At 36.6% G+C, this 26,120-nt stretch overlaps 1 protein-coding gene across 3 annotated transcripts in view; it reads left to right on the forward strand.

Annotated features, from left to right (window-relative positions):
* phkb (phosphorylase kinase, beta) overlaps positions 1–26,120 on the forward strand; it is a 59,615-nt gene that overhangs the window by 349 nt on the left and 33,146 nt on the right. For 2 of the 3 annotated variants that reach the window (XM_043244735.1, XM_043244734.1), the window contains exons 2-10: positions 2,154–2,240; positions 5,722–5,860; positions 8,595–8,694; positions 14,623–14,730; positions 15,069–15,149; positions 17,901–18,016; positions 21,270–21,333; positions 24,175–24,270; positions 25,336–25,533. In XM_043244735.1, the coding sequence (XP_043100670.1) occupies positions 2,154–2,240; positions 5,722–5,860; positions 8,595–8,694; positions 14,623–14,730; positions 15,069–15,149; positions 17,901–18,016; positions 21,270–21,333; positions 24,175–24,270; positions 25,336–25,533 (989 nt within the window). Of the gene's footprint in view, positions 1–904; positions 999–2,153; positions 2,241–5,721; positions 5,861–8,594; positions 8,695–14,622; positions 14,731–15,068; positions 15,150–17,900; positions 18,017–21,269; positions 21,334–24,174; positions 24,271–25,335; positions 25,534–26,120 lie in introns of all 3 variants that reach the window. The other variant, XM_043244736.1, reaches the window with a different exon arrangement.

Genomic DNA, 26,120 nt, shown 5'->3' on the forward strand with positions numbered 1-26,120 from the left:
AGCACTTAAAAAGACTTCAGTCCCCTGAATGTCTAAGATTTTGAAAGGCTTTTTAACCCCCTTAATTCAGTGCTTGTTAGCGTCTGCTTCAGCCTGACATTAAAACTCAAGTAGCCCTTGAAAGAGTTTTCAGAATCCCCTTGTGGTTATGTAAGATAGATGAATAAATAAAATCATACATAGTTTCTTCCTGTTAGTTTTGTTTGTTGAAGGCATAGCAAATCGTGAAAAAGAAAAGTGCTTGCTCTAATGTTTTTCTAAACCTGTATAGAAAAGATATTCAGTGAATGTAAACAGTGGCTGACCTTCTACCTAAAATGATCTTATTTTGTGTTCCACAAATTCATATGGGTTTAGAATAACAAGGGTGAGTAAACAAAGACAAATTCATAATATTATTGATGTCAGTACCTTAATGTTGTTACCTTATTGCCATATAGAGCAGATTAGATGTGAGTGATATTATATTTTACAAGCAGTTAAGATTTCCAATATAGAATATATCACTTTACATGCATAAACTGCATTATGGGGTGAAGTTGGATATACTTATATATCCTGTGAGGTAATGTAGTTTACTTTTTGCAACAATATAAACATTCAAGCAGTTGAGATTTGCACTTTTCTCTTAAAATAGTAGTACAGATCACATTTGTCAGTTATTACCTTAGAAGGTCCATTGGCATTGTAGTTTATATGGTTTCGTGGTCATTTCCGTAAGTCTTAATTGTCATCTCATCCCCTCACATCAGTCATACCGTATCATCTTTCAATTGCGTATAATGTAATTTGTTGCATGTCCATTCAGTAACCATGCCTGAAGAAAATCTCACTGTGTGATTTCATGTAATTTGTCTTTTCTCTCTATTTTCTGCTAACCCTCTGAATTATACTAATGTTGTAGTTTAACTAATAGAGGCCTGGCGTAGAGTTCACCTAATGAAAAATGGCCAACACTGCCAATGAAGTGAATGTTCATCGCAAACTCCAGAAATTTGGTAAGTTGGAGCGTAGCGTTTGGTTCATGGAAAAGAGGAACGTTACGTTAGAAATAAGAACTTTCCTTTTCAGTTCACAAGTATCTGAATAAATCTTAATAACGGTTTATACAGCAGTCTAGGTTCAGACGGTTTGATCCCTAATTTAAAATTGGTGCTTAATTTATTTTCTTTTCATTGCAGAAAATAATAATTCTAGTGTTTCATCTGTAATATTTCATCAGAATAAAAGTGTTAGGCATAAATAATCCTTGGTGATATCGTGGGGCAAATTCTGTGATTAATGAAATGAAGTAATGCAGTGCAGCTCATCTCTTTCTGTCAGTGTCTGATCAAATCTGTCAACAGAGTATGCTTCTCGAGGCAAGTTACTTTTATATCAATGTGGCGAAACTAAAATGAGGAGTATCTTTCATTTGCCTATTGGATGTGCACTGCTTAGCTGGAGTTATCTTAAAAAGAGATGGCTTTGTCCCTGCTACTTAAAAGCTGATGGGAATTATGCTAATTTGCTAGGAAATGTGAATTTTCAGTACCTGAGGTATTGACCCTGGGTCGATTCTATTAAAATGTAAATTGCTCCAAAGTTAAATGTGTCTGAAATAGTGCTCCAGTTGATGGGGTTCCCCTAAATTTCACTCCTCGCAGAAAAAGCTGAATTTACTGGTGTCAGGTTCCATTATTCACAGAGTTTGTGCCAGTGCCTTCAATTTTGCAATCAAGCTGTGTGTGTTTGCAATGACGTTCGATTTGATATATGCATTTGGAGAACAATAGCTTTAGTCTTTTGCATTTTGCTTTGATTGTTTTCCTGGCATGCTTTGCTGCCTTTGCACCCCAGTAAATCTACATTTCGCTGCTCTTAGCATTGTAAATGGAACAGAAAACCATTTAGGTTCCAGAGACTAAATGAAGCGCATTTTGATTTTGGTGAGTCAGCTCAACCTCGGCATACTAAGTAGCCCAAAGTGGGCCTGCAGCAGGTCAGTAGTCTATAGTAGCATCATTAGGAACCCATGCTGACTTTGAGGTACGCTCATCACTTCCATCCAGGGATTCCTGAATTGCATCTAAAGATGAGATAAGCATCACGATATTTCTGATCTGTGCTGACTCAAGTGTTCTTTAACATCTGTTTTTGCTTTCTGTGACCAGGCTCCATCTATGAACCCCTTAAGCTGTCTATACTGCACTGTGAGGATGAGCCCCTTTGGGAAAAACTTGACCGCTACTATAGCGCAGGTGAGAATTGATGTCGTGGATGTAAGTTGTTTCTCACATAGGTTTAAGAATAGAAGCCGATCTGAGCGTTTTATGAAATGATTGACTCGGGATAGTTGGGGAACACTCGATTATGGTCTTTAAATGAGGCATTTAACCTCATTCTGTCGTATAATGGATTAATCTAGATGCACCGCCTTTTTAAATTTTATTTACAAGTGCAAAATTATAAAGCAGTGCATTTAAGGTGTCAAGTTGTGCACAAATTGCAAAGTTACTCCTGATTTTCTTTAATACAGCTGATCTGTGTATTAAGTGCACTGGTGTTTACTCATATTTTAAAATAATTTAATTATGGCAAGATGTTTCCTAATTTAATTAGCCGATTCAAAAAGTCTCCAAACCATTACATTTAATTATAATACCCAGCAAATGAGTTCAGTCCAAGCACTAAAAAATTCATTTGGAGCTAGTATGGTTTCTCATTGCCGAGCTCCTCTGTGCATTTTGCTCTTAATCAATACTCATCTCTTTTCCTGCCTAGCCTCTTTCTCCCTCTCCTCTCACCTAATCTCGCTTTCAATTTTAGTCTTCAACATGACAATAAATACTGCTATAAAAGGTGAAACAGCGTATGTAAGATTAAGAGTTTTGTTGATAGTTCTATTAATTCTTAAAGTTTCTTGGATGAAGGGAAATCAGTCACTTGTTAATGTTTTTTAGGGTTGATTAGCTTAGTCTAAATGTATGTGTTGTTTGTAAATGAATGATTTAGAATGATCTTGTTGGTTGCTGATTTGCTGTTGATCGGTCATTCCCGTAGGTGAGGGTGATCTGGATAGTGGCAGGCAGACTGATATTTGTGCTGATGCTGATTAATTATATTTTATGCCGAAGCAAAAGAAAATGATTCCTGCAAAGACTGCACTAGTATTATTAAATGGCTTCTAGTGATTTCATTCTCAAGTAATTGTGTCTTGTTCTTAAAGATTTATTTACAAGACAAGAGAGAATATGACCGCCAGATTTGTGCCCTATTTACGTTAATATGCATGGAGAGTGGAACACGCAGTTGCCTAATTCTTATTGCAAAAACGTTGTTTGACCAATGGAGGACCTAAACATCTCTGATTGACCCTATTATTCAATGTAAAGAACACAGACTCCAGTTGCTTGGTTTAAAATAGTATAGGAAAGTGGTGTGTATGGTGTATCTGTTCAGTCTAGCACGCCTGATTCAACCTCTCAGCTCATTAGCAGAACACTCTGTGATGGAAGAGCCTTGTTTCTTGAACACTGCATACATGAAATCTATGTTTTCAATCTCTTTCCTCCATCCGGACTTCAACCTGTTCCTAAAGCTCATTTAAAATCCCCAGACAGCCAACCCTGAGATGAGAGCACTGCAGGGTGAGAGAGAGAGAGGGAGGAAGTGAGAGAGAACAAAGAGAAAAGAGTGACATAGAGGATTCTTCTCATTTCAGTGATCCTTTTGAATGAGTCATGGTTGAAGCAGACAAACGTACAGCGTTAGCGCAAGGTAATCCCGTTTTGAAAGTGAATCCCCATGTCTTTCCCTACAAGATGAATCCTACAATAATAAATAAATGTGGTAAGTTTCATAATTCAGATGGTTTTGGTAGAGCCTTCCTCGGAGCTGAAATGCATCTCGGCTTATATGGGTGCAGTACTCTATATAAACGCAGCGCATTATATGCAGCATGCATGGTATGTTATTCTGAACTTTTTATAGAAGGTTATTGCCATTTTTATCTCCGGTCTTTCTCGTTTTTCCATCTTTCTCACTCTCTTTCTGGGTTTTCTTATTTATGTGGTAATGACATCATGCTTCAGTGCTTCTCATTTCCTCTTCTTCTCCTCTTCGGCCTGTTTGTTGTGAATGCAGTTCTGCTATCTTTCCCCTGCCTCCACAAGATTAAGGTTGGAGAAAACAAGCTTTAACTTTTAATGGGCAAAAGAGTCTTGCTTTCTCTTTCTTTCTCTGTCTTCTTCCTCTGTCTTCCTCCTCTGTCTCTCTTCATCTGTGTGGTTGAATCTCCACCCATTCTTTCACTCTTTTTGATGGACCCCCCATCCCCCAGCCGCTTCCTTTCTTCTAGGTGTATAAAAAATGGCTTCTTGGTGGAAACCTCATGTTTGTGTGTGCAGTTTTAGGGGTGATTTAGAGGTGCATTATGCTGATAGATGATGAGAGAGATGTAGTCTTCAAAGAATTTGCATCTTAGAGTGCTGTGATGCATTTCATCCCTCATGCTAAAAATGAGTGTGAATAACATGTCATTTCTCTTCTTTTCTTTTCTTCGAAGAAGTCACTTAATGCACAGGTGATCCTCTGCAAGCTGCGCCGACTGTGAAATGACTGCAAATGAGATTTTCTTGATTGGTAATTTAAGGTTTTCACAGGAGCAAATGGGCAGTAATAGCAGGCTGTGAGACCGATTTCAGCAGATTAATTGTGACCCTGGACCACAAAAGAAGCATGAGAAGCAAGAGTATATTTGTAGCAATAGCCAAAAATACATTGTATAGGTCAAAATAATTTATTTTATGCCAAGAATCATGTTAAGTCAAGATCATGTTCCATGAAGGTATTTTGTACATTTCCTATTGTAAAGATGTCAAAGCTTACTTTTTGATTAGTGATATTCATTGCTAAGAACAATTTTTTGTACTCTCATATTTTCAAATTGGCGCATCTCGGCCAAATACTGCTCTTTCCTAACAAACCGTAAATCAGTTGAAAGCTTATTAATTCACTTTTCATGACTGTTATGACTGGTTTTGTGGTCCAGGGTCACAATTGATCTCTGAACTGTTCCTCCCTGCAACATTCTGTAAGCCTCCAACTGCAGTCTTCCTTTTAGTCCTGGCGGCATCAGCCGCAGTTACAGTACAAGGCCTAATCAGATAAAGACATATTTATCGCCCTTTCTGGATTGCCGGCTTCTTCCGATGGGAGTCGGAGTAATCCTGGCTGCAGCCTCTCTGAAGAGTATATTAATATTCTGACTAATTCCCCCCAGTGTCTCCTTATCCCCCAGCCCTGCTGGCACTGTCTCTATGAATTGACCCAAACACTACATAACAAATGATGGCTCGGAATGAATGTCCCCTTCATTTGTGCAGCCGTAATGTGCTGATGAAAAATGAAGTGCCCTATTCAGCCTGATTATACATTAGTAAAGAGAAATCACAGTGGAGAGTTGGGCACAGTGATGGATAAAGATGTTACTACTTTTTACTTTTTCAACTTCATAATATTTCTAAAGATGAGAAATATGCAATATTATTTAATTAGCTATACATGCAGTGGTGTTTTGTGTCAGACAGCTAGAATAACAGATGCGAAAAGGTCAAAGCCACGTAAACGGCAAGGTACAGTAAGTGTTTGTGGAGGCACCTGCTGTTTCTGTTGACTGTTAATAGTAACACAGTATCTGTTTTTGTTTTTTTACCTTTGTCCTTCTCTCATTTCTTATAGTCAAGTGCACCATTCTGAATTATCAGAGCCCTACCACTGGTCTGTTTCCAGTGAAGACATGTTCCACCTGTAAGGAGGCTAAAGTCAGAGACTCGCTCTACTGCGCAGCCAGTATCTGGGCACTGGCATTGGCATACAGGTAGTACTGAGTATTAATAGACGTGCAATACCTTTCTATAAACTGATTCTTTTCTAGTTGTCCCATTTGCTCATCAGTCATTAATCAAAATCCATTAATGCATTAGCAACATGAGCAAGATGAAAAGTAATATGTGCTGTATGTTTAGAGAACAATAATATTTAAGAAGATAAAAAAGCTAAAAGATAAGTGTGATACGGTATGCATATGCAACGCAGAGAACCCATATGCAGCGGTATACGGTATATACCATCTGTGGTGTCTGGGAAAAACAAGATGAGTTTAACTGCCAAGGACAAAAGGCTGAACAAGCTATTCGACACCATCTAAAAGCATATCTGTTAGTGAGCTATTTTAGTGAGCAAGACGAATCTGTATTGTCAGATGGCTTGCATTATGCATAAAAACATGAAAACGTTTATTCATCCTGGTTGTTGAGTCACTTGATGTGAACAGACCTTATGTCTATGATTTGGCCTAAATAAGCAGTTTTGTGGCGTGACTTGATAGAATAGGCCTCTTTAAATAAAACCTTGAAAGTGAATGCGTCATTATTGTAAGGAAGCTTAAATATTCTGTTCACACACACTAATATTCAAAAGTTTTTGATACATTTTCTTTTTTTTTAAAGAAATTAGTACTTTTATTCCACATTGATCAAAGCGTCGGTAAAGACATTTATTTTGCAACATATTTCAATTTCAAGTAAATGCTGTTCTTTTGAACTGTCTGTAGTGCCTCAAGGTTTCTACAGAAATATTAAACAGCACAACTGTTTCCAACTGATAATAATAAAAATATTTAAATAAAAAAATTAAATAAAGTTATTTCTAAAGAATTACGTAATGCTTAAGACTGGAGGACGGCTGCCAAATGGCAGCTGAATAAATTAGAATACATTAAAAAAATATATATTTTCAAATTTGTGTAATATTTCGGTGTTTCTTTTTACTGTATTTTTTTAAACAAATAAAAGCAGTCTTGCTAAGTGTAAGAGACCCCCTTCTTTTAATAATCCATTAAAAGACAGATTGATAGATTTATATCAGTGACAGCTTTAATCACATTGAGGTAAGCATGTTTACCCACTGATCAAGAGCAGTTTGGCCCACTGATCCAGGTTCGCTTGTTCCTGTCCTGAAAATAGTGGATTGCTGCTTTTACACTGCAGTTTCCAAAGCTCAGTTAAGATAAAATTAGATTGAACTTAATGTCCAGGGATGTACTGGATACCAGATAGCTTAAAGGTTATATGTTTAAACTCTTCAAGAGGGAATTGACAAACTCTCACCTTTATGCCCTTGAACAAGATATTGGAGCTAAAGCCCAGGTTCCTCTTGGGGGATTGTCCAAAGTCACTTTGAGCCCAAGATGTTATGACCAAACACCGCCCCGCTCGCTCTTTAGCTGGGCTGTTGTAGAACATTTATCTTGTTCTATAGCTGCTTCAGTGATTTGGCTTTGTGTTCTGAATTATTTTCCTTCCTAAAAATGAACTTTCTCCCAAGAGGTTCACTTGCAGTATTTCCTTGTGCTTTGCACTGACTTTCCTTCTTTCATTTGAAGGCAGATTTCCCTCCAAAAATAAGAATAAGATCTGTCATCATTTATTCAGCTTCATGTCATTCCAAACCTCTGTGACTTCTGTTGAACGCAAAATAAGATGCTTTGAAGAAAGCATTTTGTGACAAGGAAAAAAAAGCTTCATAAAAACACAATAAAAGTCCTTTTTGTTCAGGCGGTAGGTTTTGATGCATGACCTTTTCTAGGCAGTGTCTGATTGGTTTTGTATTGCTCTTTCCCTCCGTAATAATTGAACCAGCACTGGCTGAGACAGCCAAAAACCTGAATATTGTTTTGTAGGTTTATTTTCCCTATTTCTTTTCTCTCTCTATCTTTAACATGCATGCTTAATAATTAACAATAATAATAATTAACAACTGCAAATTCTATTTAAATTCCAATTAATTTTGAGGGTAGCATACAGGATGCAGAAATTTTGTCATTTTTGACTAGAAATGCAAAATTTAAAAAAAACACATTGATATAAAGATTTGCTGACATTTTATCTATTTATTCACAATTTCACAATATCTTCACTGAATTTCAGTATTCAGTAAAAAAGGGAATTATAGATATTCTAAACACATACAGTATATCTATCTTATGCACAAACACACACAAATCTCCCTTCTTCCTAAAGCAGGTCACCGGCACTCTACGGACCTGGGTCAAGGTTACAAGATTTATAGGAGGGCATCCAAGAATAAGACTTTCCATTGAACTCCAAAGACAAAGTGTTATTTTTTTTCCCTTCTCACTCCTCCTGGAGAGGGTTGTTCCTCTAGAGGACGGATGCGAAGATAAAAATAGAGAGCAGGCGTATATCAAAGACAGACGTAGTCATCAGTCTTCACCTCTGCATATTAGCATTGTCAGAGGAGTTTAATTAAGATGATTCCGATCTGACAGCAAGGCCTGAACCCATTACTTACTCTCTATTTGTCTCTGTAAGAGTATATGTGGGTGGTGTTTGCACGTGCGCGCTCTACGTGAGCTTTCTCACTATGTGTGAAAGTTTGTCGCATTTGCATGTTAGCTTTTTTTATGACTGCGATGGTTTCAACACTTGCCTTAGTAGATAGTAATGGCATGCTGCCGATTCCTTTAAAATATGCATTTTCAACATAATAACGTGATTTCCGGGAACTCATGCAGAATGTTTGTCGTACAGGCGCATTGATGATGACATGGGCCGCACTCATGAACTGGAGCACTCTGCTATCAAGTGCATGCGGGGGATTATGTACTGCTACATGCGGCAGTCTGATAAGGTGGGTCGCACCGTCACACCATAGGACAGAACGCAGCAGTGCTTCATGCATCAATTTTGCCTTTTGAAAACTCGAGCAACCTGCTGAAGATCACTTTATTCACCCCTGATGAGCGGTTTCATACTGCAGAACAACTTTATGGTTCTCTTGATCATTTTTGGTAGTTTTCTTGTAAGGTTAAGGTGACGCTTATGTAGCAGCTTGCAGGTAAAACAACCTTGTGCAGAGTTGGCACAAGCTTGGCAAGGTTGCGTAGATTGCGTTTAGCGCTTTGAGTGTAATTTTGTTGTCCATTGTGATCCATAAGCATGTTCACATTGGTTCATTGTGGTTCAACTTTGCTATGTATTTCGTTGTATGCAGATTTCCACCTTACTTCAGTTTTGTTTTCAGAGAAAATGTACACGCATTCCATATTTTTCACATTTTCTCCAGTTCGCCGCACTTTCAGGCAACACTAGGTTTTCTGTTCTGTTCCAGGGTTTATAGTAAATCTCAGAAAGAGCTCTACACATGGCGTGAGGCTTTTTTATGGTCCCACTCACCGTTTCGTTGCTTTTTTTTTTTTTCTGCAAGCCTGGCAGGACAGTAGTCCTAGTTTTTACTCGCCCTGCCATTATAACTGGCTCCACCATAAAATAATGATTTTATTTAGCAGTGTATTTTTAGATTCACTAGAAATAAATATTTATGTTTTTCATGAAATATTAAAGAGTTAGTTTAACCAGAAATGAAAATTGTCATTATTTAATCAACCTTTTTAATCAGACTTTTATCTGAAAAACAAATTAGCATATTTGTGATGAAACCTAAAAAAAAAGTCCACACAAACAAAAATGGGATCAAAGCATATATCAGAGTACACTGGCTCTCGTATCTCAAGCATGTTTGATGTGCTCTATGTTTGCGTGTTGATTAAACAATTAATCATGATTAATCACATCCAAAATAAATGTTTTTGTTTGCATAATATGTGTGTGCCCTGTGTATATTTGTTATATATTTAATATATATATATATATATATATATATATATATATATATATATATATATATATATATATATATATATATATATATATATATACAAATGTGTGTGTTTATTTATTTATTTAATATATAAACATAATATGCAGTACACACATGTTATGTAAACGAAAACTAATTGCGATTAATTCGTTTAACAGCACTAGTTGATAAATGTTTGTATGTAATGACAAGTCTAAATAAAATCATAGAAAGTGACCGTAAGACTTTTCTTAAACCGCTTAGCTGCTCTTTTATATATAAGATGTGGTGTAATTGACTTCTGAGGAACACAAATATTTAATGTTTCATTACAAATATCTTCATGTGTTTCAAAGATATGTTCTTATGGGTTTTGAATGACGTAGGAGTAAGTGATTCCTTATAAAAAGGAATGTTTAATTTTGGATGAACTGCTTCAAGTTTTCTTTATCAACTGTAAATCAAATATCTCATCTTTTCTTGCTTTGCTAATTCTTGCCTGTGATAGGTCTCTGTCCATGCCTCAACTCGCACTGGATTGTGGCACACAGTAGAGTTGGTTTTGACTGCAGATGTGTGAACTCACTCTACAAAGTGGCTGGTGCTTGGGCATTATTTAAAGGGTTGTCTGTGGGGTTGTATTTGAGTGGCTGCCAGTTGAGCTTTTCTGTGGTTTTAACAGTTGGATGTTGCTGCAATCAGGGTTTTGACAACATTCCCATGGCGAGCTGCCTGGAGTTGCTGCTGTCATTTGGTTAGTTATTGGGCTTCCTGTTTTGGTCCAGCTGGTAATGTCTGTTTTTTTTTTAAACCACCAATTGAAAGGAAATGTTAAGTAATGCACAGGACCATACCTAGTCTCTCATACGGATGATATGATATATGGATAAAAACTTTACTTTTAGTATAAACATTGTTGCTCTTTCAAAAACATTGCAATAGAGTGCACTCTCCACTGAGAGATGGACAGTAGTGTATACTGTAGCTAAATTTCACCTCATCCAGCGCTGTCTTATAAAGCATCCTGTTACGTATGGAAAACTTCTACAAACGACATGTTTGTGTGTGAACTTTTAGAACTTTAGAAACATGTTTAGAACTTTTTGGACACCCGTTTGACCAATTAGATCAGTTGTGATTCTAATATTGATTCTAAACGGCTAATAGAAAACACGCAGTATGATCGCTAAAATATTGTCATGGAAAATGATTCTCAGACCGTTATATGGTAATCTATAATCTATATTACTGCTAATGTTTGATTGAGAACAAGTGGCATCTCACTATAAATAAATATAATAAATAATAACCAATTAAAACCAAAAGAACCATAGTTTCTTATAGTTTAATAAATTCATTAAAAACAAATTATTATAAATTTGTATAAAACATTGTATTGTAAATGTATATATGCAAATATTGTAAGAATTAGTATTACTTTTTTTCTACTCTGTTTTTGCTGACCACAAAGGGCTTATTTCAAAACCATTTACAAAGCCTAACTGCACCCAAAACTTTTTAATTAGTGGTATTGTTCCTGAGAGATTGTGTCATTTTTACAGTGTTTATGGCTTTCTGGAGACACATACATTATGCACATTTCCTAATCTTTTTGATCTAAAAATACCTTTAACATGCAGATCCCGGGCTTTTTATCCGCTAGTAATGAATTGAATGCATTTGAACTTAACATTTTTGGTTATGTTCTGATGCGTGTTGGTTGGGGCAGTAATAGTAAGAGCGGTCTCATTTTACATGCAAAAGAGCTCACGTTAATGCGGTTTTTACAGTTGGCCATTGCTCCATAGCAGCTATTCTCTCCCGGTGTAGACCTGAGCAATTATGCCTCTCTTGTGCCTTTGAAATTGTTCCATTTCATTTATTCCTGACCCCTAAGACCTGATTTGCAAGAAAGCTTTTCTGTGTCTTAATTATAATGCCTCGTTTATGCAGTTAATTACACAGTGCAGTGCTCATTAACATCTGTCTATAGCATTCACAAAGAACATTGGCTTTTTAATAAACTCACAATGCGTTGCAACTGTTCATATCATCAGTTCCCCAGGTATATTCAACAGACGTGTTTACTGTGGCATGCTGCTGATAACACACTGTGAAAAATAAGTCACAAATAGATGAAAAGCATAAAGAAACCATGAATGCTCGAATTATAGTTAAGAGACGCATGCAGCTTTAGTTTTTATGCGCTCACAAATACATGCATAAGAAAACTAGCTTTGATGAGTTAAGTAAAGGTCAATCTAAAGTCATACATAATAAATCACTTTCATAGAGTCTCTATTTTGCCAAGTGGTGTGTCAGAGAATAATTGATGTTCCTTGAGCAACTGAAGGTTACTCACTGCCCTGTTGCTTTCAGGTTTTATTGGTTTAATTTTACAGGCAGCGATGACTAACAGATGTTTCAAATGTCATCCTTTGTCTCATAGGCGTCTTTATCGCTCTTTTTGCCTCTATCTATATTTGCTTTACTTAGATGTGGATTTGGACCAAGGGATGAGTGTTTTCTGAAACGTACAACAATATTATACAGCTGTGTAACTGGTGTAAAAAAAAAAAAAAAAATCATTGTGTATCTGGGTCGGAGGAATGCCTCTCATGACCTGACGAGAGATGGGAAGGGAAGAATGAAAAAATGGGCCACTTATTTATAACACTTAAAATATGCTGTAGGGGCCCGTGTGTGATGAGGTCAGTGGGAAAGGTCGGCCCAGTTTTCTGCTGTGTTGACGGGTGAAGGGTCCCTTCAACATCAGTAGGATTTTAATATGTGCATTACTGCTAAAGATGGCTTTAGTCATGTGGTTCATCTTTTATTTTTTATGATATGTTGTAATGCCTATTTATTAATAAAGTAGTGTTACGTAGGTGAAGTCGAAAATCCTGACTCGCCAGCTCCTCATTGGATGCGCCCGTAGAAAGAAAAGCATCTTTACAGATTACACAATGAAAGAGTTTTTGTTTTAGATCAGCATTTTATAGCAGTTTAAACTCTTCTATAGATATATTCATCCTGTCCTCACAGTGCTGTGTAGAATGACGACACGACAAGAAAGAATTACGATAAACATTTAATAATGTCATAATCATAATAATCCAAGGAGGGGTAAATTTAAGAAGAGTTTTCGGCAAAAAAAAAAAATGCACTATGAAAGATCTCTACGATTATGATGCCTGATTTTACACTTCCTGTTTTTCCCAGCTTTGTAGAATCTGTTCAACGAATGTGCGATTTATTTACAATTTCTGGTCTCTTTCAAAAAGGGCAGTGTGAACTGCACCAAACAAAAAAAAATCAGCATTGTGGTTTTTGGTCCAGACCAAAGAAAGTGAACTAGCGGACTTTCCTGGTGTGCGTGCACCCATAGTTTGAGACTACTTTTAAATTCAAATGAAATAGACATAGTATATTTGGCTGTCACTAATGTGTAGTGCATCTGCAGGAACATCTTTAATAGATTTTTTTATTTTTTAATAATTGCTCAATTAATAATTCATAATGTTTTTTGAACATTATGCCTTTGCTTTTTTTATTTGTTATTTTGCGGTTTATGTCTCATTTTTGTGCCGCATTAAATAATCATGCTTATATATTTTGCGACCTCATTCTCAACGTCTGGGCAAAAAACCCTGCGGCAGTCACGTCTGCTGGGTAGGTGATTGGTTTTCTGTGGTGAGTCATTGCAGAAGCCTTACCTATCGTATGCATAATCTCCTTATTTACTTGAGTTTATGACTCGCATCTGTTCAGCGTAGCGATTACTTATCATCTTCATCCCTTTCTGTTTAATCACCTTTTAATTTCATCTGCTATCATATGTATTCAATTCAGTAAAAATCTGCTGTTTAATAAGCAAATGTTAGAGCAAATCTATATTAATATTTGCAATATGTGTCATGACTGGTCTGAGCATCTTTCACGGGACAGAAATATGACATCCAATGCATTTGAAATCAATTTCTTTGCAACCGTAAGAAATAAGAATGCGCCGTTTTTAAAAAGCTAGAAATCCATGTATGCTAGAATTAATGCTTGCAAGTGAATTGCATTTCATCTTTTGCCTGGTCAGAGAAACATCCAATGATCTTAACTTGATGACTTTACGATAGTGAGTGAATGCCGAAAAATTGTTTGTTTGTTTTTGGGAGATAATCATTATTGAACTGTCCTTTTGTCATTCCTATCCAATACTGTTAATTTATTAACTTTATTATGCTATCATTATTGTTTTCCCTACGCTCATCCAAACAGTTATAGAACTCACTATGAAATACACATTTACCTTGAAATTGATGTCATAAAAACTCTCGTGAATACCCAACATTCAGCACATCTTTCCAAATTGTCCTTATTGCATTTCTGAAATCAGCTTGAATCCAAAAAATATTGTCAGCAGTTTGGCATTTTTAAATGTTTTTGCTGTTAAATTATCATTGATGGCAGAGAATGCATTATTTGTCCAGCAAAGCCCTAAAACGTCTAAAGCTTGAGTTCTGAAGATAACTCATCCTGATTGAATAGAGCTGTGCTGCGGCAGCTTCCTAGCATCTATTTCAAGCCAAGTAGACATCTGGGAGCACTACATCTTTCCTGTAGAGAGATGCACACATTCAAAGTTGCTCCCAAACACTCACGTCATCTTAATTGTAATTTTCAGTTTAAGGGCTAATGTACATTTACTGATAAAATGCAATATTACAGAACGGTACTTTGAAATGAGATAAAATTATGTTCAGGGGCTCAACTGAACCATGACCTCCAGGAATATCATTAGACTCTCTTACCTTAGTAAGCATTTGATTAATTATGAAACAACTCATACCTTGGTTATATATTGCATATTTCATTGATTCTACCGTTTTTACTCACATCTTTTCTCTCGCTCTAATATTTTCACAGGTGGAAAAGTTTAAGCAGGACCCGAGTCCGTCCACATGCCTGCACTCAATATTTAATGTGCAGACTGGAGATGAGGTTTACGTGTATGAAGAGTACAGCCATCTACAGGTGTTTCTCACACTGCATTCACACACAATATTCATATAAACTGCCCAAAAGATATTGGTTATCTCATCTCATTCTTCACGACTGCTTGTTTATTTCATACATGCTGCTGTAATATCTGCTGACTGGTCCGGCGGTCAACAGCCCACAAAATGAATTCAACCTTTTGAATTAAGCTATTAAAATTCAATTTTGTCCAGTAATGGGCAAGTAATGAAAACTTCAGAGTTTCATATTGCAGTCACATTCTCCTTTTACTCACCATTAACCTTTACATTACCGTGGGAATAGAGTTATATCATTGTTAAACTACTCTACTAGTTCTTTCCTTTCCTTTTCAGATTGATGCCTTGTCCCTGTTTCTGTTGTACCTGGTTGAAATGATTTGTTCTGGCCTACAAATAATCTACAATACAGATGAGGTACGACTACATAAACTATTCATAAAAAATACCATTACCACTCTAATTCATGTTAGTTAAATCCAATTTGCTTGAGCTAATATTTTTTTTTTTTGTATAGCACTTTTTTACAATAATGTTACAATGTTTAAAGCAGCTTTACAAAATATATGCCTTTAAGCCGTGTTAAAAAAAATGCATGCCATGCTGCCATGTTTTTAGTTGTTTAATTTTCGTGCAGTAAATCTAGACATGTCTGTAGGAATCGTCTAATTAAGTGGAACATGTGAGGGCAAAAGATTTCCCTGCACAGACTTAGTAACAGCTTCAGGTTTTGTGGGAATGGCCAACAGAAAGATGGACAATACGCAGTGGACCATTTAGTCCGTTAATTTTTGTGGAGATAGTCATCTGTATGATAGTACTGTGTACTGTAGTACGCACTGTAAGTGTTTGAGATTTGGGATTTTTCACCAGTTTTTGCCATGATGATTTGCAGTAGATAAGGCGTTGCCAAAATCTTTGTACTAGCCACTGGATTCTCTCTTTCTGCCTGAGGACTTGCTTGTGGAGCATTCTGGCCATGTCTACAGTGAGCAATTTAGCTGTAAGAAATATTACTGTTGAAATGGTTAAGGGCAAAGAGCATAAATGCCAATTCCTGCATTTTACCAAACTGAGAGATCACTTATGTTGCTCGAGCATTCTATTTAGAAAATACTGTGGCAAAAATATGAAACTGTCGTTAAAAGGCATCTTCAAATCCTGCAAGCACTCACCCTTGACCCTGGACTCACACACCAGAGGAGACACCGAGATGCGTTAGCGGTTGCTGTAATAGTTGTGTAATCTTTCTCTTTTCTTTGGGCTCCACAGACTTCATTAATAGCGTCTTTTATTCCAGCTATCCTCTCTCAAGGGCATTTATTTAACACTCTGCTGATAAACCACTGTCTGTTGAATAACTGCAGCTTTTATTTATTCAGCCTCATTGTCCTTTCCTTGAAAATTGTTACTCTTAAATGTTGTGTTTTCAAGCAATTACTATGTACAACTACATAGTGTATGTGACAGGCAGAATCACCTTTCTATCTGAGCTTTCCTCCCAAACCTTAACAACTTGTCACAGTAGCTTTTATTTTGCTATTTGCAAAAGAGTTGCTAATTGACGTCTCTAAACAGTGCTTGCTGGGGTGTGTAATGCAATTAAAAAAACACAGTTGTGAAATCAGCAGCCCATTACATTCCATTATTAATGAACAGCAGAACAAATCGGGGAGAAATTGCTAGTTTAATATTTTTCCTACTCATCATTGGCAGTGCATTTTTTTAAATATGTGCTTGGTTCTGCATTGCCTTGCTTCAAATTTGGATTGAGTGGGTATAGGGGACTTCGTGAGCTAGTAGCCCTCAATTGTAGCTAGTTAGTCCCTAGTTGCTCCAGGGGGGTTATCCATCTGACAAATTAAAAGTAATGGTTTCAACCTTTCCAATCTGCATATTTGTGTGTCATCCGATCTGAAAGGTTTCTGAGGTTTGAGGTTTGAGGTTCTGTTTTGTTTTTTTGGCTGTCCACGATTTGACATAGAGTCTAAAGATGAACAATGATTTGTGGAATGAAATTCTTGTTGAAAGGTTTTAATACAATGCAAATGCATTTGCAAATTGAGATGTTAACTACTACTAACAAATACTGAGGAAAAAGTAATATACAATACAGCTTTACAAAGCAATAGTGATACACAAAAATAGTGATTCAATCAGTTGTGGACTGATATATTTCAGAATATTTCATGCAGTTCCTTCTGCTTGTAGGAACGGGAAAGAACTTAAAGTCATTTGATATGTTTAAACAGCTAAAGATCCATTTCTGTGTGTCGTCTTAGTTTTGGAGCTCATTTAAAACTTGAGCCATTACTGTAGGTATATTTGGCCTATGAGTGATTACGAAATGTCATAGTGTAAATCTATTATTGGAAAGACTTATAGACTATGGGGCGCTTCAGCAGTTACTGTACAATTATTAACTAAAACACCTTATCCAGCAAACACGAGCGACCATGACTGATCCATCTTGATCCTCAGAAAAGTTCCACTCCTGCACTGCATTTTGTCTCTGCGGCTGAGAGAAGAAATAAGAGAGAAAATAGTGCCACCCCAGGCCTGCGGTATTCATTAAGATACCATAAAGCTCGTCACATTAATCATTTTAGTCCAGGCCCAAAATAAAAGAGCTCAAGCCATCCCTCTCTCCTTCTTTCTCCCTCTGCATTTTGTCTTTCGCCTACCTTCCTCAGTGCCCCATTTTAACGTGCTTTAGGGGCCCTCAGTTCTCTTCATGTTAAATTAAAAGCGCTGTCAGCCCGGCCTCCCCGGGTGTTTGAACATTTCCTCATTTATGTACCATAAAGTCATCATTCTTTCCCTCATCTTGTTTTTCCTATGGCCTCATTCCGCGCTGGGGATGGGAAGTGTTGAGGGGCTTATGATATTACCAATGCCACCCATGGAAGTGATGGATTACCTTAGCTGCTTTAAACAGTGGATCATTATTCAAATAAATTCATGTATAATCAGAATATTAGATGGGTAACACGAAGGAATGCTGATGTATTGACAAATAAAAACACCCATGGCCTAGAAAAGCTTTGAGAGCAGGCCTTCTTCTCAAAGCAAACCTAGATTTGTTGATGTGCGCTGATGTCTAGATAGCAAGCAAAGGAGTTGGAGAGCTTGGTCTGACACATTTGCCTGACATGTTTGCATTTGTAGGTATCATTCATCCAGAATCTGGTGTTCTGTGTGGAGAGAGCGTATCGTGTGCCAGACTTTGGCATGTGGGAGCGGGGAAGCAAATATAACAATGGGAGCACAGAACTGCACTCCAGGTAAGGTTTAGCATTGCCTTTCTGTTCCCTTTCTGTATCATTAAATTCAACTTCTACGATATCATTTGGAAAGGATGTACAATATATCAAGGAAAACATTGACTATTGTACAACATGTCAATTTATCAGTATCTACCAATTTTGGAAATTCACAGTTATTTTTGCGCATGACCTTATTGAATATGCATTTGTAGGAGTTTCCCTTTCAGGTGCTAATATTATGGGAAGAGAATATTAAAATGAATAATGTGATTTACTAATGTTTGCGCTTGTCAAAGTACTGGTATTTGCACCATTATTTAACAACCAAAAAAGTATGTCGTAATTTGCGCTGCTTTTTTTAGATTGTGCTGGTCATTATTTAAATAATCTGAGTGCATTGATAGGGATAATCAACGGCTAGCCATGCATTTAAAATTTTTAAATGCATGTGTGTCTCTCTACAAACAATCAAGCTGTTTAGTTACTTAAAAAAAAAGCAAGTTTACCACCTTGTTGCTGAGAAATATAATGTAGTGATCTAGTATGTCTAGGCTATTTTATCAATAACGGGGCATTGTTGGCAGGTTTGTCGTATGTGTATGCAGGTCTATAGGTCTATAGGTTTTTGTAACAAAGATATTTCTAGTTTCAAAAATATAATAACGACTGACTGAGACCTGAATTCCAGGTGAACTGTTCCTTTAATTCAGTTGCGTCTTTTCATTTTGATTAGCGCACAAGGCACAAAGCTTTTTCTTTTTTCTTTTTTCTAAACCTTTATTTTTAGTGAGTACTAAGGCAACATTACTCATGCTCTGTATGGAATGAAACAAACTTTTGTTTGCTGCTTGCATTATTGAAACCCAGCACCTAAAACGAAGTGAAAGTTTGTGTTCATGTTGAGGAGGTTATAGACTGGAGCATGCCTGTGATGGCCTTCCAGTAAGGTGACACTTCATTTCACCTCCTCTGAGCGAGTCCATGAGTGACTGAACTCTAACTGAGAGGACTCACATAGAGAAGCTCCTATCTGCCCTTTGCAGAAATGATTCTTGGTGCTCTGCAGACAGTATGGACTGTGGATTTGCCTAGACAATATGCTTTATACAGAAGAGCAAGTCAATAGGCAATGACTCCCAACACATCACTTTGCCTCTCTTTCATAACCAGACTCAATAATGATTCTCTCCATCACTGCTTCCTTATCTTGGCGTCACAGCATTCCCACTGAGGGCCAATTAGAGTATTGACTTCGGCTCTTTTTAACTGAATGAAAAATATTGTTTAACATTTTTAAGCAGATATTGAAATACTTTATAATGATCAATTCATGATTCACTAGTCTTTAAAATATATATTTTAGAGAGCTGTCAAGTAGAGAAGAGCCGATATAATTACTTTTTATTGCTTAGTATAAAAAAATTGTTTTTTATGTTTTTTTTTCTGACTTATTCAGAAAATGTGTAACATAAAGCTTCACGATTTTACCTTAAATAATTTGATAACCTGAGGCTTGTTTTAGAGCAAAAAGTAATTTATACTTTATATTTATAATTTATACTTTTTTACAGAAGATTTCTATATCACATACATGCTGTTATTTTTTATTTCCTAAAGGAAAAATAATAAGTGGCACAACTGTTTTCAACATTTATAATAAGTAAATTAGCATGATTACAATTATTTTTGCTACTATGCACCTACATTTAAATTAATTGATTGATATAGTGTATTTCATTTTGCATTTTATTTCTTACATGTTTTTATATTGTACTTATATATTTTTTAAATACCTGTATGTAGTTATCTATAATTAATTTCTGTAATTATATCTTTAATAACACTGTTGACCCATCCCTTACACCATAACCCACCCTTAAATATGGTACGGATACGGGTAATAATTCCACCTCATTATCAGCAAAAGTGTTTTGCAATACAATATGAATACAGTACGTGCATTGTGCTTGATGTAGTCTGATGCAAGTAAACGGCAGTTAAGGCCACCTTTCCAAATCAATTTAAATATAACACTTTGTTACTATGTTTAATGCATTGTTAAACAAATAAATGTAGTCTTTCCCATTTAAATAAGAAATAAATTCATATGTTTGCAATATGAATTGATGTTTGATGATTATTAAAACAGTTTTTTTTACGATGAATGAGCATCTCATCTATACCACTCTCTGTGTTTACAGAGCCCATGCAAAATGAATATTATAAATGTAAATGTTAATTTTTGCAAGCTGAAGCAAAATGCTTTTCTTGTAAGTAATTAATGAGTTTGTTCCTCTAACATGATTATTCTGTGAATAGAGTTGTTGTGTTTCGGTGGTTGGAGCTGAGAATGAAATGTGTAATAAATGTTTTATATCTATGTAGTCAGGACCAGCACAGAGGAAATAGATGTCACTGTTTTCAGAAGCAACATTGTTAGATTGTATTGAAAGAGTGCCAGATTTTCAGTATAGTTACAGAACTTGAGAGGGCTGTAATTCATGACCATTCAAGAGGCCTGTTTAAAAGTTTCTTTTGAAATTCTCTCCGAAACTTTCCATTTAATTAAAACGAGAATAAAGGGCATTTCATCCAATTACAAAGACCAGACCAACCGTCACCAATACAGAGCCAGTTATAGTAACACATTACAGCAGATGGTTCCCCCTCATTTTTTATACATTATCCAGTTTTGTGATTTTTAGCTTTACCAGCTTGAATGTAAAAGTAGCATAGTCTGTCAGCATCATTGTCAGATTTTACCAATAGATCTGGGGCTGAGCATGTTTGCTTTCTGTCCAGACAGAAAATCAATAGTGTCTCAACCTCATGTAGCTTGATGGTTTTGTTGGGAATGGATGCACAGAGCTGAGCTGGATTCTTCCATGTTCTTTTCAATTTAGAATTATCCTCAATGCCTTTCAGTTTGCTCGTTTTCTACATTTTTGCTATTGATTTTTCTTCAGCAATAGCAATTGGGTACTTTTTTTTTTTTTATTGCTCAGCACACCTAGCTCTAATCGTGTGCTCTAATCGTAAGACTGAGTGGCTGAAAAAGCAAAAATGACAGAAATTATTAGCTTTGTTTAACCTCAAAGGAGTCTTTCATGGATGAAAACGGCTTTGAATATTGGCACCTGGAACAGAAGAGTATTTAATGAGAGCTTAGTTCTCTGTTCGCGAAAAGTGCTCAAATAGCAATTGCAATATTCATTTTGTCTTAAAAAGGAGATTCTCATTGTGAATGCGAATCTGATCTATTGTCTTCTAGCTCGGTGGGACTAGCCAAAGCAGCCCTGGAAGCCATCAATGGATTCAACCTGTTTGGAAATCAGGTACTGCTGACATCCTTTGGCTAATAATGGGTTTATTCACACAAAAATCTAAATTCTGTTATCATTTGCTCACTATAATGTCATTTGAAACCTCTCTTTGTTCTTTGGAACCCAACAGAAGTTATTTTGTAGATGGTCTAAACTGATATTTGTCATCAAAACTGACAAACCATAATCAAGAACTATAAAAAAATAATAATAAAGTCTACACAATCATGAAATTTCCATTTTGAATGGATTGCCTCTTTAATCACTGAATAATGAATGCTTTTTGTGAAACTGTGTTTAATGTTTATAAAAGGAAGATTTTTAGTAGTTCAAAACAGCTGAAGGACACAATGTACCAGTAGTTCTTTTCGTCTTTGTAACAAATAAATATGTCTGCTCCTGCATGGGGATCTAATTTTTATTGCATAAATGTGTCTGAGGCAAGAGAGAAACAAAACAAAGTGATCAAGATGATTGGGTTAGATTGTGTTTGAGCTATCCGTTTTGTCAGATTTCCAACTTTGATGGATGGTGAATACTTCTATCTGATTTTGGTGCTCTTTTCTTTTTGGAGCGGTCATTAGTGGGATTAATTTGTTTTGGTGTTGAGGGGAAATCAAGATGGCAGTGGGCCACATCCATTATATTTGGTAATGGACCGGAAAAGTGATAACATCCTCAAAGCGCATCCATTTTGGAAGAAGAAACATCTAACCCCCCCATCTCCCAAACATACACACAGATGAAGACCCTTCGGATTGGATTGTTAAGTGCATACAGTTGTTAACCTTGGATGTTTAACAGAAGGATGGATAACATTTATAAATACGGTGTAGTTATTTGTAGTTACTGTTTCACTTTGACATTTTGCCAAGTCTGCCTCTTCCTGCCTAATGTGGCTCTCTGTGTTCTGTCATTAGTAGGAAACATGGTGCAGTGTATGAAATGACTTTATGGAAGTGATTGCTGTAGACAGTGTTGTTCTGAATTAATGGAGGACTCAAATGGCTGGCTTTGCCATGTGTCTCTCAGTTGGATGGAAGGCGTGCTGTGTCATCACATGGGTTATGTTATTAATGATGGCTCTCACGCTCCATTTCCTCAACTAACTCTCAGCATGGACGGCAGAGCTGAAGCTTTCATGTGTTTCTTTGGAACAGGAGCTGTCAGAGCACGGTTATAACGGGATAAAAGCAGGTAGATCTTTCACGCCATATGTTGAGCTACATATTGCTCAACTTTCTGATTTTTAATTAAAGGCTGATCATTTTACATGTTTTCATGGGTTTAGATTTAGGGCTAGTTAGAATGGTCAACTTGTCAACTAATCATCCAGCTACTGACTAGTTTATCTATAACAGTCTGTCTTTAACATTGTTAAATGTCATACAGCACATTGAAAGTGCACCATGAAGTTGATTTAAAGTCAAGGGTCAGTTAAATTTTCATTATATAAAATCAAAAAAATAATTAATAGATATTTTTATCCATCCATTGAAAGTCTACTCAACCAATATTCACATACTTCAAGAAGTGCAAAAGAATGTTGTAAAAATAATACACATGATTGTGTCCTATGGTGTGACATAGCAAAAATGTCTTAACTTGTATCTTAAAAAATGTATCTTTGTCTTGAGAGAGGTTTATCTTGAATGTTAGAGGGTTTTATTTAACATTTTTACATACCATAGGGTGGGAGATATATATATGTATGTGTGTGTGTGTGTGTGTGTGTGTGTATATATATATCTTACTTTCAGAGTTAGAATGACATTGAATGACATATTAGTGGCATATGTTCACGTTTAGCTAATGTCAGCTCTTATCTCAGTCAGTAGATGATGGCACATTCTGCTGGAGTGTACATATCACTGACACGCCTTCCATTCTCACACTCTTCAGAGTCATTTACATTACAATCCCTCTCAGCATGTAAATTGTTGGTTCAGAAGCTCGTATAAGCATTTTGGTTCTTTGTGAGCTTCTCTAGATGAGCTAAATGTGCCACAAAATGGTGCTTGCTGTATAATCGTTCTACACACAGAAGGAGCGAAATTGAAAAAGTGCTTTCAGTTTAAATGGATAGGTGAATGCAGAGAAAACAGAGAAGCCATAGTTTGTTCTGATTGGATGGCTCTTGATGACCAAGAAGCTGCCACTTACTGTGGTCTCTTGAAAAAATAAGCTGCTAAAAGTGTGTCTTTTAAAGAGCATCAAGAAATTATATATATAATGTCTATGTGTTACGAAATGTGTATGTGTTATTTAGATCATTTTATATATTATGTTCCCATGCAATTTCTTTTGCCTACTGTGCATGTACAAACTGCTTATCTATTATTAAAGAGGACATATGCATATTTAGGTGTGTGTGTGTGAGAGAGAGAGAAAGTTGAAGTTTTTGTTATTAAACGTGTGTGGCAGTCGCAGTCTAGGCTGGTGTAGAGTATGCCTCCGAGCGGAGTTTAAATTGTGAATCTCATTTGGGGATGGTGAGGTTGGCGGTTTCAAGGTTTTTTCAGGAAATGATGTGGAACTGTTGCTGTGTGACACACCACAAGCCCAAAGTAATCTCTGAAATCTGACTATTTTTTTTAGTAAATGCTGCATCAGAGAAGCATAATTATGTGGTTTTGGGGAAAGGAGGGTTGGCTTGATTTTAGGAGACCCTGTGCAGGACTAGCATCTACATTTCTAATATGGAGCTTGTAAGCAAATTTGTATTATCTGACTTTATGAGAGACCCACTATCACCTGTAACAGACACTGTTAAAATTCCACCAATGAAACGGAAGTGTCAAGATGACCATTATAACGTTTGATTTGTGATGTTTGTTTACCTCTGCCCTGCAGGGATGCTCCTGGTCAGTCATTTTTGTGGATCTGGATGCTCATAACAGGAACAGACAGACTCTGTGCTCCCTCCTGCCGAGGGAGTCTCGTTCCCATGTGAGTTCTTTTGCCTACTATGCATATACAAACTGCTCATCCATTATTAAAAGGGTCATATCATGATTTTTTTTAAGCATTTTTTTTTTCCCAGAGGTCCACTTATACAGTAATGCTAGTCTAGGCTTTTGCATTAAACATGTCCTTAATTTAGTTTTTTCATGACCATTGTCCACCTTTGAACTGTGGTACTGTCAATGTATGTGTTCCCGTTGCAACAATCCTTAGCTATTCTTTTTTAGAGCTAAGATCTCTCTTTTTATGGGTACTTGATTACAAATGATAGAAATTCACTTTGCAATTTATTGCTTAGTGCTGCAGTAAATGATTTAGAAAAGCCTAGTTGGAATGAGCTACAGTATTGATCAGACATTGAGGAATTTGGTTATGATTCTAGCGGGGGAATGGATGTGGGGAGCGTCCCAATTTCTGAAGCCAGGAGGGTAGATAGATATGCATCAATACATTTGTTTTAAAAATCCAAGAACTTATGAACTAGTTTTATTATAAAACACATTGAAACTTCATGTTTTCATAGCATATCCATCTCTTTTTTTCCAAAAAAATTATAATTTCTTGTAATTTGATCCATTTAATAGCATCCGTTGAGAAATTAATGCCATCCGAATGCCCTGGATTTGTCAACTCACAGTGTCCTTTCCGTTCTTCATGATGTCCATTAACCACACATAATTCTTCTTTGTGCTGATTTTAATGGATAACAAAGTAATCTTTGCTAGAACAGGTAAATTATGATGATTAAGCCAAATTAAGGCCGTGCATTATGCAGAAATGTTCTTCCTTTGAAAGTTGAGCGAGGTTGTTGGATTCCGTCGCTTGAAGTGTATAGGCTTATGTGTCACTAGTATTAGAGCCTCTTCAATGAGTCTGACTAATGTGTTATTAAAACTGCAGAGGCTAATGTAGAAAAATAGCCCATTCTCAGGAAGAGAGTGGTCACTTAACCCTGGGTTCTCTCGATATTTCCTGATGGAAAGCAAATTCAATAGAAGAGCAGTGAGTCACTCAATGTCTCTTTCTTATGCAAGTGCTCTTGTCGTGTAGAACACCGATTCGGCCCTCCTGCCCTGCATCAGCTACCCTGCGTTTGCCGTGGATGATGATGCTCTATATTCTCAGACTCTGGACAAGATAGTCCGCAAGCTGAAGGGCAAGTACGGTTTCAAGCGCTTTCTACGGGACGGCTATAGAACCGCCAATGAGGACAAGAACCGCAGGCACTACAAACCTGCCGAGATGAAGGTGAGTGTGCTTAGTGTATTAGCTGAAATGAAAGAAGGTGGAGAAGAAAAGAAATTCAGGGAAAAGGAAAATGAAAAGGGCTTTTTTCCCCATATTTAGGATAAGTTATGACTAGCCTCAGGTTTAGCCCTTTTATTTCAGAAAGAGAGATTTTGCTATAAAGGTTAGTGACAGATCTAACAAATGGCATTCAGGCATTTTTATACGCATCTTTTAATCTGGTGCAGATTCGCTTATTTATCTATCTCTCAGGAGAATGCGAGGGCCGTGGGTAAATCCCATTTGATTGGGTTGAACTGCAAGGATATTAACTCCAGAATTAGCCTGGGAACATGCTGCGTCTGACTCGGAAATCTGAAAGGGAGAGATTTAACCCGCAGCAAATCATCACATCAGCTGCTGCAGATGACCTCCCACAATAAACAAGCCCACAAGTAGAGGGAAATGAGAAGTAAAAGTAGAAAAGGTCTCTTAGTAGGACCAAATGTTTCATCAATGCATCTACCTTATTACTTCATGCACCCTCTAAGGGATGGCTCATCCAAAAATGTAAATATTTTCATTAATTACTCACCTTCATGTCCTGC

The sequence above is a fragment of the Puntigrus tetrazona genome, chromosome 7, assembly GCF_018831695.1.
Source record: "Puntigrus tetrazona isolate hp1 chromosome 7, ASM1883169v1, whole genome shotgun sequence".
NCBI classification, from domain to species: Eukaryota; Metazoa; Chordata; class Actinopteri; order Cypriniformes; family Cyprinidae; genus Puntigrus; species Puntigrus tetrazona.